The 18,516-nt window shown below is 31.1% G+C and overlaps 1 protein-coding gene across 3 annotated transcripts in view; it reads left to right on the forward strand.

Moving 5' to 3' along the window:
• Positions 1-1,856: 1,856 nt before the first annotated feature.
• Positions 1,857-18,516, forward strand: part of LOC113519544 (uncharacterized) — a 29,594-nt gene continuing 12,934 nt past the window's right edge. Inside the window, exons 1-5 of one of the 3 annotated variants that reach the window (XM_031911405.2) lie at positions 1,857-1,988; positions 2,066-2,091; positions 9,388-9,509; positions 11,991-12,164; positions 15,348-18,457. In XM_031911405.2, coding sequence (XP_031767265.2) covers positions 9,397-9,509; positions 11,991-12,164; positions 15,348-18,457 — 3,397 coding nt within the window. In that variant the 5' untranslated portion in view covers positions 1,857-1,988; positions 2,066-2,091; positions 9,388-9,396. Of the gene's footprint in view, positions 2,092-9,387; positions 9,510-11,990; positions 12,165-15,347; positions 18,458-18,516 lie in introns of all 3 variants that reach the window. The other 2 variants (XM_026904660.3, XM_031911406.2) reach the window with 2 other exon arrangements.

Below are 18,516 nucleotides of genomic sequence, written 5' to 3' on the forward strand. Positions count from 1 at the left end.
ATGGCACCTCAGATATCAATTTTGAAAGCAATTGGCCAAATAACAGAGAAGATAAAAATGACAGCCATTTTTATTAATTCTAACATCAGATTAATATTTGAAGTGTATAGTGTTAAGGTTTTATTAATGCTACTTTTAAAAATATAATTTATTTATTTTCTTTTTCTGTCAATGAATATTTTGTTATTAGAGCACGTCATTTTTAAACATGTCTATTATTATACTAAGGAAAATATAATATATTTTTATTCAGTATTTTCTATTTTATTGTTCTATTCAACGAACTCTTCACACTATAGGGACCATCCGATATCGATTTTGAAAGCCATCGGTCAAATTACAAAGAAAATAAAAAAAGCGGTCATTTTTATTAATTTTGATACTAGATCTTTAGATTTTGAAAACAATCGGTCAAATAACAAAGTTTGCATAATACTTACTTAATAATATCGCTATGGCCGTGTGGCTTCGACATAGAACAAGTCACCCTTTCCTTTAAAAGTACCCCTAAAAGACGACTAAGGGACGGTAAGGAATAAACAGCGAAGTCCCTTTTAAAACATCTCTAAAGCCTGACTGCAGTTGTAAATCCACCTGCCAAGCGTGGCAACTATTGGTTAAACCCCCCTAAAGAGGAGGCTTATATTCAGCAGTGGACGGTTAAGGGCTGATATGACGATAATGATGAATGTCTCTATGTAAATATTTATATAAATATTGTATTTATATTATGTAAAAAAATTAGCATAAAATACAAATAATAATTTAATTCATATTGAAAAAGATTCACCTCATTTCGGGAATTTTAATTTACTTGTGAGGAATGTTTTTGCATACTTGCAACACCAAAAATGGCGCGAAATCTTTAAAAAATGTATACATTTACTATATTATATTTATGCTCAAAATTAAAGATATTTACCAACTATAAGTGATTTCTTAATTAGTTATATTTTTCGTCTTATAATTTTATATAAAAACTTTTAGAGATATTTTAAATCAAATATCTCTAAAAGTTTTTACAGACAATGAAAATAACCTCAGCTAGGAACTAGAACTCTATTTTTTGTGATCATTCCACTGGTCTATAAATACTACCACTCATTCAGTTTTGAAATTTGAATTTTGTTTACAAAATTTTTGTGCCAATTATCCTATAGTAGGGATAGATAGATTTTGGTTTTATCTATAGCTGACAACTGCGATTTTAGTGTTTAGATTAGTATATAAAAGAGAAAAATATTGTAACTCTATGTTAGAGGAAAATAGAAAGACATGTTTTTCATAACCAATAAGAGTTCTGAATTTATTACTTGTAGAAATGTTTTTTTTTAGTATGTGATAATGGAATGATAACCCCACCCGCGCTCTCAGCATATACGATGAAGTAGGTTAATTAGCCAATCGTAACGTATTTAACGAGCATTATTCACGATGGTTTTTAGGGGGAACCACGTGGAGGTCGACTTAATAGGGCATATTGCTAGCAATGGGGCTGTCAAACTCCATTGTTAACAATCCTTTTCCCCCCTGTAGAAGTGGTTTGATATGCAATTAGGATTCAGTGGATGGAATTGGTCTGACAGTAATACTTGACTATAAATTTTAAAAAGTCTATAAAAGTACACCTAAGCTATTTTTAAACATTTAGCTCTTTATATTATAAAAACATTGAAAGTAAATATCAAGGAGATGTCGCATTTAATTCAAATAAATTATTTGTGATAAAATATAAGAGAAAATAGTTATTTATTCTATTCAACTGTTTATTTGTAACAATCGAAGTTCCTTAATCTATGTGTTCACTGTTACGTTCTTTATGATAGATTGAATATGTCTGTAGTTACAGTGTACCATATCTATGAGACATACCTACTTACAACGTATCTATAGTATATATGGGTTTTGATCGAATTGAAAACTAAAAATCTTATTTGTAGAACGAATAGAGAAATAATCAAATTTCAATAATTCACTCTAATGCTTTTGTATGTTACTCAGACTTTAATTGTGTGTTTGATTTTAATATAATTTTAAGTTTTCTCTTAACATTTCATTGTTGCAGAAATAACAAATTGGATACATATAGAGGTAGGTCCTAAATCTTTTTATATATTATAATAATTTATGACCAGGTTTTTATTGCTGAACTCTATTTTTTGTCAAAACAAACTTTATTATAATATTTTTAATTAAGTTATATTAAATGAATCGTAATTTTAGTTGTTCCAATACTTAAACGGGTAACTACGTCAAATCGGAAAATAATTAGAAACTCAATCTAAATTTTTGCAAATATTACAGATTTGTTTGTATGTATTGATATATAAATATCTTGGCTTTAAATAATTGTTTTTCACTTAAATAATATATTTTATTATATATTTTACCAGTGCAGTATCCATTATTTAGCTGGAATGTAGTTATGTTTATGGAATTTCATCAATTTTTGTTATTTACGATGTTATCTATATTATGCAAGTGCATAATATGGGTATCTACATTATTTAAATATACAAGTATACTGTATATTTTAATGTATTGTATGGTTTCCTCTTTCCATGTTTGAGCTTCTGTAATCATAATTATGTATTGTTTATGGGATTCTATATATTATTTAATTAGAAAGAAAGAAAGCAAGAGAAATATTTATTTGGTGCATGCCAATTACAATAGTTACAACAAAAACATAAACAATTATAAATTTTATTTTAATATAAAATATAAAAATAGACTTATACCTAATTAGAAATTTTGCTATCAAAATGGTCACCACTCAGTTATCTAGGAATCTAGACATTCATATATAACACCTAAATACTGATTTTTTTGTGGAACCAATAATTATAAATATATATATTCTTATAATAATAATTATAACAAGTCTGTTTATAATAATTTTTATATTATTTATTAGTATCATATTAGGATTCATTTAATGGACAAGGATGTATTTATTTATCAACATTTAAAGATAGCATCTGACCTTGAAGGGTCTCAAACTCTTTTATATTTATTAGTAAAGAAAGTAACAAACTCATGAAGAATTCTATTATTTATCAACCATTTAGGAAATCACCCTTAACAGTATCCATTGATTTTGTACTTGTGCGTAATTTAGCAAACAAAGATTAGACAGATTGCATACCAAAATAATATAAAGGTGTCCTTATTATGCGACTTGGTTTCATCTGTTGCAATTCATATAGTATTCATCTCAGCATCTTTAAATGTTATCTATTTAAAATTTGGATTAGTTTTAGATATTATTGGATCACATATATTACAAAGCAAATAATTTCTTTTTATTTTTCTGCTAAGGAGTCCTAAAATGATATTGAAAATTAGCCTAGTATTCTAAATAGAGTATTATATGAAAGTGTTTCATTTGTATCTCTAAATCTACTTTATGTGTATTTCTAAAATCGTTTTATCTTTATGCTACATAGTGATGACCTCCATGTTACATGAGCATGTTGATTTGCATAAATAATTTGGTCCTGGATTGGATTATGGGTCCCATGATACTATTATAGTTTTTTACTAGTGTTGGTCAATGTAAAAAACATACTATTTCTCTTTTCATTTAAATGTCATAAAAAGAAGTTTATTGAATTACTAGCTGACCCCGTAAACGTTGTTTTACCACTTATTGTGAAATATAAAAATCGTGATTAAAATACAGGGGTTGATCGTAAAATGATGAAAATTTCTATCATTATTATCTATGAAAATATAAAAAATATGTATTTTTCAATGCTAAATTATAATATAATAAAAATAAAAAATTTTGTCAAAAAAATAAAAAAATATATTTTGGGGGTGGGTCACCCTTATCATTGACGGGTATGAAAAATAGATGTTGGCCGATTCTCAGACCTACCCAATATGTACACAAAATTTCATAAATATTGGTAAAGCCGTTTCGGAGGAGTTTGGTAACAAATGCCGTGACACGAGAATTTTATATATTAGATAAATGTAGTCCTGTTCTGTGATCCTCAACAAAAGAGCTATCAAATGCAAAGGAATTTTTTAAATCTGTTTATAAGTATGTTCAAACAAATAAACCCACTTTATGTGATAGTATAGTGTACATTAGAATTAATTATTTTAATACCTTAAATGCAAGAGGAAAATTAAGATTAGATTTGTTAGATTAGATTTGTTTATTTGCCAGAATATTGTTTTTATAGATATTGATCTATTGTGAAGTACAAATGTTCGCCTTATATTCTAAAGCATGCAAAATTATTTTTGGGTACAAGATACATTACATTTAATACATACATATAAGTGACTTAACATTACATCAACTATTTTTTCAATTAATAATAATAAAATTATAATAGTATGTTAAAAAACCAATCAAAAATAAGAGCTTAACCTGACCTGCTGTTCCTGTACAGCTTCGAGTGTTGGATAGCAATTTTAGTTCAAATGTAGCAGATTATTTGCAGTAAGTTGTAAGTAGTTACATTATTTACTCTCTAGTTTTCCTTAATAAAGAAATAGAGTCAATTCAAGAATCTCTAGATCAAATGAACATTTCGCAAGTAAGATCGTGGCTTTCAAGAGGATCTTCACAAGGCCAGTACTGCGCCGATTATCCTTACCTCATTAGCAATGGACTTCAGCGATTTCAAGTCCTCCATCTTAGCCACATTGAACATCCTACAACAACAGGTTTAGGTTATCGCCAATTCTTCTTATGCACGGTGCTCAAGACAGCGGCGAAGACATCTTCAGAGGTGATAAAAATTATTACTGAGCGACTCAAACTACCCATTACTGAAGATTTCATCAGTGGCAGTCACAGGGTGGGACATAAGTCTAGTGAGAAGCCCAGGCTAATTTTAGTCAAATTCTGCAATGTTGAATTCAAGGACAAAGTTTGGTTCTCAAAAACTGGCCTCAAGAATTACTTTCTCAGAATTCTATACCAAGGGCAGACATGTTGCTTTTATGGCGGCTCGGAAACATTTTGGTATATCCAAGTGATGGATCAGTGACTGTCGATAGACCAGACGGTAAGAGGCGACGTTTAAACTCAATTACTGAGGTGAATTGTCTCATCAATTCATTGCCGAGTACTGGTATTGGTCATATTGCCAGTAAGTGTTTTGGCTGCTTCGAAGACAATGGATAATAGGGATCAGGCTGGATTAAGTTGCACTAAGCGAGTTCCTAAAAAATTTTGAATAGTAAATATTCAATAATTTAATTAATTAACCTTTTTTTTTGTGTATATGGGTGTTTAGTCATTTTCGCTCTGCCTGTACGTGGCTATTTATATTACTTGTATCAAATCTGTCATTTTTACACTAACTGGCTCATTCACATTGATTATTTAAACTCACATTAAAACCTTTTTGCTCACATTTTTGTATTATAGCTAAACAAAACACTTGTAATTTTTTACAAATTTGTTGCATTAAATGCCACTAGAAGTTTATTTGTATTTGTATAGCTTCGTGTTTTCACTGTCAGATGTAATGAATATTAAATGAAAGCGGGTATAGATGTGAATAGTAGACTGATTTATTAGAAATTAGCAGGTAGATTTTAAGTGTGTATAATTAATAATTTTTTTTACGTATTTCGTTCCATGCAATAATTTGTTTTCATTTAATTTATAGAAATTTGTATAAATGGGTATAACAGCCAAAATAGGAAAGACACTTGATATAGTAGATATTAATAGATTACTAGAGATGACTGCATTTGTTCAGAATATTGTTTATTGTATACCAACTCTGACAAACCACTGTGGGGTAGATGGTCAACGTTATATATATATATATCAGAGTCATATATCTTACCAGAGAGAGACTTTGTACAAAAGTCGATTGCTTGGGTACCTCTGTCCCATTCGTGTTTCTATCGTGAAGTAGATGTGTTTGCATGGCTGTGTTTCGGTTTGAAGGGTGGGATATGGCGTGAATTTATAGGCTACAATGGAATAACATCTGAGCCCTCAGGAATGGCAACGCATGGGATATATATATATATATATATATATATATATATATATATATATATATGTTTACACTTGACACACATGAATTAGATAACATATACCATTGGAGACTTTTTTGTAGGCCTATAAAAGAGAAATAATCCCACCATACATTCTCTCTAACGGATTAGTCAGCGTTTTTGATGAAAGCTCAGTCGACTGGAGCTTGACTGACATCTTGAACAATTATCGTCATATTTCAACAAATTAATACAAAACAATATTAAATTACACGTATAAATCTTCCCCTTAAATAATACTATCTATGGATGAAAGCCGTATTAAAATCCGTTGTGTAGTTTAAAAAATCTAAGCATACAGACGAGAAGTGATTTTGTTTAATGCTATGTAGAGAATCAAGTAAGCTCTTCTGTCTCAGTGCCTGCCTGTTTGGGATTGAAGGATGGGATATGATAGTGAAATTATAGGATATAATACCTAGTCAGCGCAATGTGTTTTTCTTTTCTACGTATTCCTATCAGTCATCATGATTGAGTGCACATTTACACAAAAGCTAAATACTGATTTGTATAATTCGCAATTCCAAAAATAATAGAACTCCATCAAAATAACCTAGTTTTATAAAATGTTATTATAATAATAAATACCTATCTATAAAATACCTCTATCATTATTAATATTATGTGTAGTTATATTCATTGCATCGGCAAAAGTCAATTAAATTTCTCTCGATGTCGTATTAGCATAATAGTTTTTATTATTATTTCAGCCGTTAACTGTCCATTACTGAATATAAGCCTTTCCCATAAGGGGAGTTTTGCCACGCTTGGCAGGCGGGTTGGCAACCGCAGTTAGGCTTTTAGATATGTGTTAAGAGGGACGCTGCTGCCCATATCTTACCCACCCTAAGTCGCCTCCTACGATACCCACAGAAAAGGAAGGAATGACCTATTCTATGCCGGGACACACGGCGATAATCATTTACTGTTTTATTATTTCTTAGTTTTTGTTTTTCTGTCTTTATTTTAAAATTGTTATTCTTACAAATATGGTAAACATTGAGGCACCTAAAGGAGCCTAGAGATGGCCAGTTAAACGTAGATAGACATTCCTTTTGTGTGTATACATTGTTTGCATGTTATTTATGCCATTGCTCATGGTCGGAAGTCTCATAATACTTAATAGTATATGTACTACTAAAAATATACTATATGTAAAATAGTCTTAACCAATGCTTAAAAGTGAGTCAGTTTCATCGTCATCATAATCAGCGTATTACAGTCCTTGCTGGACATGCTCCCCAGACACTACTGAGCACAAGGTTCGGTTTTTCGTTTACAGTTTTTAACAATCATTCTATATATGTATCTTGTCACTCTAGCCACTCGTCATTTTAAACTACACTTGTCGTTTCGCGATGTACGTTCTAGAATACGTCTGCTCTAACGGTTGGCAGTTTCGCGGCAGAAACGACCAGTTAGAGTTTGCTGTTTATCCACATACGAGTATATACTCACCTGAATGAGTGACTGAGATATAAATAGTATGAATCTCATGAATGAACAATTGAGTGTGTGTGCTTTAATATAATAAATCCTGTTGAACATTTCTTCAAATGTCTTAATATGAAATATTTTTAAGCTACAATTAAAAGGCGAAGGTTCTCAATTTACATGAATTTCTTGTCCAATTTTATCGTTAAAGCGAGACCGATTTCGATTATTCCTTGGATAGCGATAGAGTTTAAAAATGACACACGACATAGACCAACTAACTTGGCCACACAACATAGGCCAACTAACCAAACTTAAAAAAATTTCGATAAATTGCTGTATGATATTAATTTTTCATGATCAAAGTTTTGTTGCGAAGCAAATCTGTTTATTCACACTGATCTCTGAAACCGGGTAATTGATTTTAATGAAATTTAGGAAATGCGTATTATTTGATTTAACTTAGAGATTATGAAGTTTCATTATAAAGTTTTAAGAATATTATACTTTATATTATTATACTTTTCGAAAATAATGTAACATTCTAAATGTAATATTACTTATACTATATCTCTGTTGCATACGATGCCATAAAATACTTCACTCGACAATTACGCGTATTGTTAATATTATCTAGCACATCAGTAAATATTTCAAAATTTTTGTAACTTGATATTCTTGTTGCTTATTCAAATAATGATGTGCATTTACAATGAGGAATACAATAAGAGTGCTTTTGTGATGTCATTATTGGTTGTGCCAAACAATAGAAACATGATTTGCATTTCAATATAACATGTTATCTCAGGGGTTTATACTTATTTACTTTATAGAATTTACTAAATGATTTTTTTTTTTAATGGAATCTAATGAAAATATAATCATAATTGTAATTTTGCAGAAGATTGTGTTAGAAAATGCACACGGTTCCTTATTATCTAATAAGTAATGTAACTATTTGCAAATTACTTAATAGAAAAAAAATGATTTATCATTATTGTCGACATAAGTTGATTAACTGCGATAAAAAATAGTCTATGTCGTAGTCTAAAGACTACGGTAACCGCTTACCATCAGGAGGACCGTATGCTTGTTTGGTATCTCAGTGGTATAAAAAAGGCCAATCCAAATGGTACATATTTACCAAATTTTATAGCGGTTTGTTCGAGTCGTTAAAGCTTTAAGTGGTAACAAACAAATAAACAAATTATTATTTATTATACTATGGATACCAAAAGCATTGTAGTATATTAGATACGGCGTTGTTATTATAGGGGTCCGTGGATTTAGTTTTGTTTGCACTATAGGTATTGTAGTGGATCCATGTAACAGAAACGCATATTGACGTAACAGAATTATATTCTGATTATGGTGCACTTATATATTAATTAATTATTATAATAAATATATGATGTGCTCACCAATAAATTTGACACTTGTATACGTTTGTTAGCGACAGTGTTCCATTAACTGATCATTGTACAACTTCATTTAATTGCTCCTCATACTGACTTTGAAGACCTTATCATTGTAATCCGCAGCTTTGTTGGGATTAGAACACTTTCTCAGGAATGTTACTAGCTGTTTATTGCGGAGTTATCCACGTGTATCTGTAAACTGTGTTAAGTTTAGATATAACCTATTTGTCTACCAAATTGAATTGACATCCGTTCAACCGCTTAATTGTGAGTAACTAACATACAAACATCTAAGCATCCAAACATTTTTACAATTATTAGGTTTATGAATGGGTTCCGGTTACTCAGAATTATACTATTTGGCTAAATATGAGATTCCAAAAAATCTGTTACCGTCACTGTGGTTTAGTTGGAAGTTTATTATTAGTTATCTGTTTTATATTTTTTTTAACCTATAACCAGTGCCTCTTTTGTGTATCGTTTGTGTATTTTTCAGAAATGCTTGATGCCGGGCGCTCGCTCGTCGCGTAGGCCGGCGCCGGCGTCGACATCGGCCTCTGACGAGGGTCTACTTTTAGAGGTACAACTCCAGCAACAATTGGAAGAAGATGTTGCTAGGTATGTATGTTAATGTTTTTATACCAGTTGTAAAAAAGTAATCTCGGCGGAAACACGTCACATAATGTATATTAAAGGTAAAGATAGCCGCCAATATATAAAAAGTTTTATAATACTTAACAAATTGCTATACTTGCTTATATTCATACTTATTTTTCTTATACACTAGATGTAATAGCAGACGTTAAGACCAAATTTGAGGACGCATTTCTTTAAATTTATATCTTAACCTAATATTTTAATTTAATATTACGTAACTAATTACTATTATACCATAAATTATCATAGATTAAAAATATATTTTTTACCTAAAACCTCTAGAAAATTATTTTATATTGATCCTTACAATAAAGATTCGCTGTGATATCAAATTGAATTTTTAATGTTGAAGATGGGTTTAGAGAATAGGCTCCTCAAAATCGACTCTATTGTTCTGTCCAAATTATATATTTTTTCCTTAAGCCTATATATTAATGACTATTTATTATTTATGATAGTGTGGCGGATGCTAAGCTGGCTATTATTCAGTAACATTTACTGCACACATTACTTAATAGATATGAATTATTTTTCATTGTTTAAAAGGTTCTAAGTGGACATTATTTACAGCTGCTGTAGGTAATGATAACGGTGTTGATTTTCTTTGGATCCTATATAGGTAACGAAAATAATACTACACGATAATAGACGATTACTACTCATTAGAATGTGTACAAAACATGCAGAATTACTTGAGCTACAATTTGCTTTATAATAAAATTTTTAAACTATTTGTTAAAAATTTTGTTCTTTTTTTTATTTGTGACTTCTCGAATCTTGAATTCTTTTTCAAAGGCAAATTTTTTTACTAAGTCCTTTTATTATTTTTTTATTTATTACAGGAATCCTATTTATTAATGTGTGTAGTAATTTTGGTATATAACAATTGTATTATAATTTACAAATACTTATATTTTCAATAAATTTACAGAAACTTGAAGTGGTAGTTTAACTTGGTTGTTTTTACTACTACTCTTATTCTATTATATTAGTCTGGTTTATGCATATAGTACTTTTTGAGTAATAAAAATATTCAGATAAGATTTTAACAAACAGATAGGGTTTGGGTATAAGAATAAATGCATTATTTAGTTTGGGTTACATGAAAGTTCTATTGAATGAAGTCATTAAGACATGTATGTATGAATTTTTTATTTGTGCATCTGTTATTTAAGATCGTTTAAAGACGTGCAAGTACTTATATAAGTCGATGCTGAGGGACGTCAAACGGAAGCGAGGGCGTGGAACTATGCATATTTTATATTTACATGTTCTTTGCTTATAGCATAAAAGTAACGTAAAGCGAGAAGTAATACAAATATGCGGTCACCACTCAAAATCACATAAGATGTCAATAACGAATAAACGAATCAAATACTTTGAATTTCCAACTTAAATGATTTAATTACTTAAAATACTTATTGTTTGATATACTCGACACTACGTCATTTGCGTTATACCGGAGACTAAATTTGAGATCATGTGAATATTATTGTTTTATTTTTTATTAGACACGACGTTATGCGTAAATGATATTCTAGATATGATTCTTTATTCGATTTTGGACATTTTGAGATGTGATTATGGGGCATTACTATTTTATGAGTAAAAATATAAATAGATATGTATATCATACATAATTTTATGGACTGTAACATTCTTAAGACAGGAGGTCCTGAAATCCCATGGTAACTAAAGATAAAATTCTTGTAAAAGGAACCAGTTAGTAAAATATAACAGTTTTAACAGTAGCTACATTAATTAATGCATTTTTTCTTTTGAAGGTCATTTGTTTTTCTCGCAGATCTAAATACTGCACAACTCGGAGAAAGTGTCATTTTGTAACGTATTATGTAGTTACTGACCGTCATTGAATCTGCATGTTTGGTACTTAATACACACGAGTTAGTTGTACCATAAGGCATACTGGTAGTACATATTTTTTTCTTTTTTACATTGTTTTAAATATATTAAATGTGACTTGTAATAAAAACCCTTAACCCTGTAATAGTAGGAACATTCTTAGCATGGTATTCGTATGTCGTTGCATAAATTCTCATAATTTTAACATTAATAATAACTAAAAAATAATTTTAACAATACTAATTTTTTTATTAATTTTTGTGTTTTTTTCTCTGTTCATTTGATTTAATAACAAATAGATATAATTTAAGTCGTGTCTCAAAATGTCGTTACACTCCGCGATGCCTTCATTAAATCTGAATCATGTTGATAAAGATTCTTTTTGCAATCTCTAACTTCTGTATAGTTTTCTTATTAATTTCAATATAGCTGTTTTTATAATGTAATCTTCTGTTCTTATGTTGAAGAGCAGTAAAAGTGTAACGATAAGTAATGAATCTGAATTATAGGAAGACACCAGTTAGCATGTTATCTTCACATGTTCATAGCTTCATAATTTTGCTGCCTTATTTGTTCCAGAATATTTGATGAATCTATTTATTCAGACATTGAAGTAGTATGTGGTAAATTAAAAATATTAACCCATTCTTGCATCCTTAAAGCTCGTACCAAGAAATTTTATCATAAACTTGAAACAATTTTGCATCTGAATATAGGACGTAGTACTTTTGATGAAATTTATTCATTCATAAGGTAAGAATAGTGATTTCATGCCATTTGTATTTATCTTAAAGTTAAGCCAGTTTTGGTAGTATAACTTTGTAATGACTACATAATTAATAGTTTAGTAGGTTGTAATAATATAAATAATTTTATTTAGTATATATTTTAAATTCATGGTAGTGTATTGTACTTTTGGATGTTTGTTATCATTGTATTTACTATTGCACATATATATGTGCAATAGTAAATACAGATATCTCAGACGAGTAGGTTAATTTTGAAACTTTAACACCCTAGTAAAGAAAATTTTTTTTTCTTTTATAATATTTCAACCAACAATATCTAGTACTTTAAATTGATTAAATTAACACTTATTGAGATACAGCGGATATGGACGGACAGATAAAGTTGCACCATAAGTTATCCTTTGATACGGAATTCTAAACATGAAAAATTCAAATGGAACATGTATGTACTATCACTGCGGCTGTTAACGCTGATAAATTTGAGTGAGTAGGAAATGGAAAAGAATAGTAATTATTTATTTGGGAAACAAAATCAGTTTTCCGATACACTTCCTTGAAAAGATGCCAATAATTTTGATTTCAATCTATATATTTTAAATAGCATTTTTCGTATGCTGTGCACTAATTTATGGGACTTTTGGATGCGCGAAATCATGTAGCATCTAATATTAACTTGCACAAATATTTTGCCTGAAACATATGTATAAAGCTTTATAATTTAACTAATTTTTACCCACGACTTCGTTCGCGTGACTGGGATATGTTTACTGACCGGAACAAAAAGTAGCCTATATCCTTCTACATCTCATATACGAGGGGAGGTCAAAAAGTTCTCGGAATGGAGGGGTTGGTTTACTTGTCCAGGTCACTTGTTAAGCACTTCATTAAGAGTATATATACCAAGTTTGAACCAAATCGGGCTATTGACTTTTGAGTTATCGATCTGCAAACAAGTGAATCGGGAAGAAGTCAGCGAGTATGGAGAAAATTGAAAACCGCGCCGTTATTAAGTTCCTCACCAAGCAAGGAAAATCCGCTCAGACGATTTTTCAAGAGCTGTTAGCAGTTTACGCGGTCTCTGCCCCTGGTAAAACCATGGCTTACAAGTGGCATGGTCTTTTCAAACAAGGAAGAGAGTCTATTGAAGATGACCCCCGCTCCGGATGGCCAATTGAGGCCACTACACCGGAAATCGTTGCAATACTTTTGTGAAAAACTTGTATTAGATTGCAAAAGTAGAAAAACTTGTATTAGAAGATTCCCAGGCTAAAGAAGAAGTAGCTTGCAGCAATGGTCGGAGTATCCGAAACAAGTATTTTAAATATTCTACATCATTATCTTGGCAAGACTAAGGTCAGTGCGAGATGGGTTCCAAGAAAGTTCGCGCTACTTTAAAAAAAATGAGCGTGTCGAGTGTTCTCGCCAGTTTTTAGAGCTCTGTGGAGAGAGTAGGAAAGAAGTTATGGCCCGGATTGTTACTGGAGATGAAACCTGGGTTCACCACAATGAACCTGAGTCGATGCAGTGACATAAAAAAAAGCACAACTCCTCCGAAGAAGTTTAAAGTGTCACAATCGGCCGGAAAGATAATGGCGACTATCTTTTGGGATACAGAAGGCATTTTGCTGATAGATTATCAAGATCGTGGTGTGACTATAAAGGGACAGTACTACGCTTCTTTACTGTACAGATTGAAAGAAACTATCAAGGAAAAACGAAGAGGAAAGCTGTCAAAAGGTGTGCTCCTTTTGCACGACAACGCTTCCGTCTACACGTACCATGTTGCGACGGCTGCCATCCACCGATGCAGGTTTGAAAAATTAAACCACCCACCTTTCAGCCCAGACTTGGCCCCCAGCGACTTTTATTTATTCTCATAAATGAAAAAGGAGCTGCGTGGAAATAAATTTGGCGTCGATGAAGAAGTTAAGTCTGCAATTTCGGGCTATTTTAACAGCAAAGATAAACCTTTTTTTTTCAATGGTGTAAACAAATTATTTGAGAGATATAAAAAATGTATTAAGGTTAATGGAGAATATATTGAAAAGAAAAAAATAGTTTCATGTTTAATTTCAACCCCCTTCCCCCTCATTCCGCGAACTTTTTGACCTCCCCGTGTAGTACGTGTATACGAAAATTTATGAGTGGTTAAGGCGCGATAAGGTTACAAACAAATTCACTTTCACATTTATAATATTAATCTTATTGAATATAGTATGTTTGTTATCATCGTGCTTGTGAATTATTTGCACTTTGTAAATTAATAGGTGGATTGCTTTTTATGTTGCTTTTATATTTTAGTTCATTGTTTTTATTACTTTTTATTCCTTAATCACACATGTGTACATACATTTACTTAAACTTAGGTAGTATATTTTATTTTTTATATTTTAGTTTCCTAATAATGAAAAGTAGGTACTCTAGAAAAATATGGCTAATAGGAGTGGGTAATATTTAGCAATATTTATATATTGGCCCAATAACGAATTTGTTACATGTCTGTTATCTATTATTTAAGGTCGAAATGAAGATCGAAACTAATATAGATCCATCTGGTACGGGCGGTATCGAAATAGGTGATGACTTTTTTCCTTCAATGTTTAAAAGAACCCAATATATAGATATTGGAGCAGTACCAATATTACTCATGCCTAATAGAGTTTGATACTCGGTTCTTTACCTAATTTCTAAGAAGAGACCTAACTTTTAGATAGATAAAATACTGTGGTTACTAATATGTAATCATTATTTTTTAAATATGAAGAAGTTATTTTGTTTATGGGTTTTGATTAAAAATATAGTATGACGCAACCTTAAAAAAAAACAATAAAAAACAATAGTTTTTTTTATACAACTTAGAATGGCAAACAAGCTGACGGCCCACCTGATGGAAGGTGGTAACCGTCGCCCATAGACATGAGCATATTTTGATATTTTCATTCTGTTTAGTTTGTAACCATGTTATTTTTTTATGTATATTGTTATTTTTCTAAATGTATGTTTACATGTTTAAATAGACATAGTTTTAAACATTTATTATAACTTTATTTTATAAATCTCTAAATGCATTGACTGTTTTTTTTTAATAGTAATTTTTTTAATAGACTAAGTCGACTTTCTGTTATATGTTGTATATATTATGATTTTATAATTTAAAACTACATTGAATGTAATTTTTAATTTTCAGCGATACGTACACTGAGTGCAATATAAAAAATCAGGAAAAAGAAATAATTGCTTATATCAATGATACATTTAAACTACTCAGTTGCATTTCCGACAAATCTTGGAATAGTAAAGAAGATGTTGAAGAACCGGAAGTATTTTTAACTCCTAAGTGTATTAGTCCTTATACAGAAAAAGCACTCCCAATTACACTTAACCCAAGTCCAAGTACTGAATTGACTAAAGAATATTACGCATTGGTACCTATTGATGGGAATTTGTTAGAGAAAGAACTTATAGAACAAGACGTACTCTCTAATGCTTTTCAATCTATTATCAAATCTCAAACGCAAGAATTAATTAAGGCTCCGATTTCCCAGTGCACTAAACCAACTTCATTGTCTCTTCATTCTAGTCAAACATCCAAAACAGTGAAACATTCCAACAGTTGTGATATTTTAAATAGTACTCATCTTAAAGATAATATATTAACAGAAATTGAAACATTTTATGTGGCCGCTAGTCAAAATTCAAACCTAAGGGACGAAGTTGAATCCAATAAAGACGAGGATAATAATACAAAAGATTTAAAGAAAATAGAATCTCTGTCAGCAAAGTTGCTAGATCCAACATATTCACCAGATAGTTTAATAACAGACGATCCTAGCTCATCTTCTGATTATTTATCTGCCGCCTATACTTGTTCTCCAGGAATTGGCTCAACTGGTTGCCTTTTCCAATTAAATGTTGGGGATAATATTGCAAAGATGGATCATATCTTTACCTCTTCTGATTCGGGACTGGAAAATACAGGCTTATTGGAAAGCCTCACAAGTCATAAAGATGTAACATTAGCTGATGTATCACTAACAGAAAGCACTTTGCTTGACTTAACTACAGATGATGCAAGCAATTCCCATGACTCTATGTCTAGTCCACTTATAGATAAATATCCAGTTCAGAGAATTAAACCAGGTACATCGCCACAAACGGTTTTTAGTGCTAATTGTTCAGAAAAAGATTTTAATTGTTTAAAAACAAGTTCAACTAGATTGAAAGAAAATTGTAAATCCTCAAAAGAAGAAAAGCAAAGGCAGAACGAAGAAATTGTAATATTAGAATCATCGTCTTTGTCTTCTGAAACAGGTTCTTGGGAATCTGTATTTCCTCCGAAATTAGCTGAAAAAGATATTTGTGAAAAATTTATTAACAACGAGCGTCAACATTTTCACGAACATCCTAAGAAAACAAACGAACTTGATCGTCACGAAGCTTTATGTTCAAGTTTGGTACAAAAATCGCCGTTTAAATCTACTTCTTGTTTTATTGATGCAGCAAGTTTGGTTGATGAAGAAGATGAAACTGTAAAAATAAGTACAGAAATAAATGGCGTAGAAAATGATATAAAGACCGAAATACTACCCACACCAAGTCAACCTGTACCTTGTTGCACAAATAAGCAAGATATGAGTCCAAATGATTGGTCTGAAGGTAATGAAAATGATGACTCTTTAGAACAGGCAGAAAATAAAGATCCAGACTCTATACAAAAAGACTTGTCACCTACTATTTTTGAAATGACTCCTATTACTGAGGATTCCTTGTGTCAAAATACATTTGAATCTAATGTAGAAGAGAATCCAAATAACGAAACAAAATGTGATATTAAAGAACCTTCTTGCCTTGATGATGAGGCAAAAAAAGGTAGCTCATTTTCCCTTTTATTTACATCTACTACGCCACATAACTCTATAATGTCTCTTAATGCTTCGTCTATGACACAATACGAGTCTGGTAGGAATATAAAAGAAACTGCATCTCTAGTAAAGTTGTCTGATGGTCATGTAGATATTAAAAAGGTAAAGAAATGCAATGAATCCTCTCCTATAATCTCAGGAGGTGCTTCAGTAGAAGATCATTTACCTCAAGTTATCAACTATAGTCCTTTAACACGCAGGAAAATAGAAAATATACCAATAGTTTCTGGAGCCTATACGCCACCATTGGATAATAATAACTCTAACAAATCATCAAAACCCTCTTGTTCTTCTGCTTGGGTAGTCGATATGTCCAATAATAAGGTAGAAACAGAGGAGTTAAATGTAGCGTCTGTTCCAAAGAAACTTGGTGATAAAGCCTGCGAAAGTTTAAGAGTTGCTTCAAAGTTAAGTAACAGTCTCGAGTCCTGTAACAAAAATAGAAGTTCTGGTGACTCAGATAAAGATAGTGAAAAATCATACCATAAATTTTATATTGATTTAGCCACTTTATCAGATTCCCCAGTATCTAAAACCAGTAATCATAATTTGGATAATGTTACAGAAAAGAAGAATATTTTTTCTATGTATATAGATTTAGGTGAAAAGTCTACTTTAAAGGAGATGCCAGCTAGGTTATCCTCATCCCTAAGTATGAAAAGGAACAACACTGTCGAACATGAGAAGAACAAAAATGTACAAAAAACTAGAAAGAGTGCGAAGAATTTAAACGAAAATAATCTTGTTTCCTTCTCTACTAACAATGAAGCAAATAGTACTTGTACTTTTGAAAAATATGAATCATTATGCAATGATCCGAATATAAGTATATCGGAAATTATTAGTTTACCTCAAGATCATGAAGAAAACTCTACGCAAAAGGTCGAGGAAGAAAAAGAGCATTTGAGCGATATACAGCCAAATTTAGTCTCCGATAGTAAAATATCAGATTCAGCTGCGTCTCGAGAAGAGACCACAGTTGAGTCATCAACCGATCTCTTTGTGAAATTATCAGATTTAGACAAACCAATCCAAAAGGTCGAAACTTCTATTACCAAAAGCAATGAAGCAGTGTTAGATGTAAGAATGACAAGATCTATACCAGAGAATAATTGGGGAGGTCAAAATCATGGCAGTACTGCCATATCTATAGAAGTTATTAGTTCATTTCATTCCGAAAACGCATTGAGTTTAAATAGGTTGTTTCCACATTTGCAAAATGAATTTAGCAGAAGTATGCCCGGCTCACTATCGGCAAGGACACGGTCTCCTCTTCGATTAGGAGCATCTTCGAGCCCTGGTGACGCGGATGAACCAACTTCTGATATGTCTGAAATTAGTAGCGTTCAGAGCAGCATGTGTCGTTCTGTTGTTGGTAAGAAAACTAAATTTTTGTTCCTGATGTTGATAATATTGTATTGTTTTCCATAATTG

The sequence above is a fragment of the Galleria mellonella genome, unplaced genomic scaffold, assembly GCF_026898425.1.
Source record: "Galleria mellonella isolate WM207_F2 unplaced genomic scaffold, CSIRO_AGI_GalMel_v1 utg33, whole genome shotgun sequence".
Taxonomy (NCBI): Eukaryota; Metazoa; Arthropoda; class Insecta; order Lepidoptera; family Pyralidae; genus Galleria; species Galleria mellonella.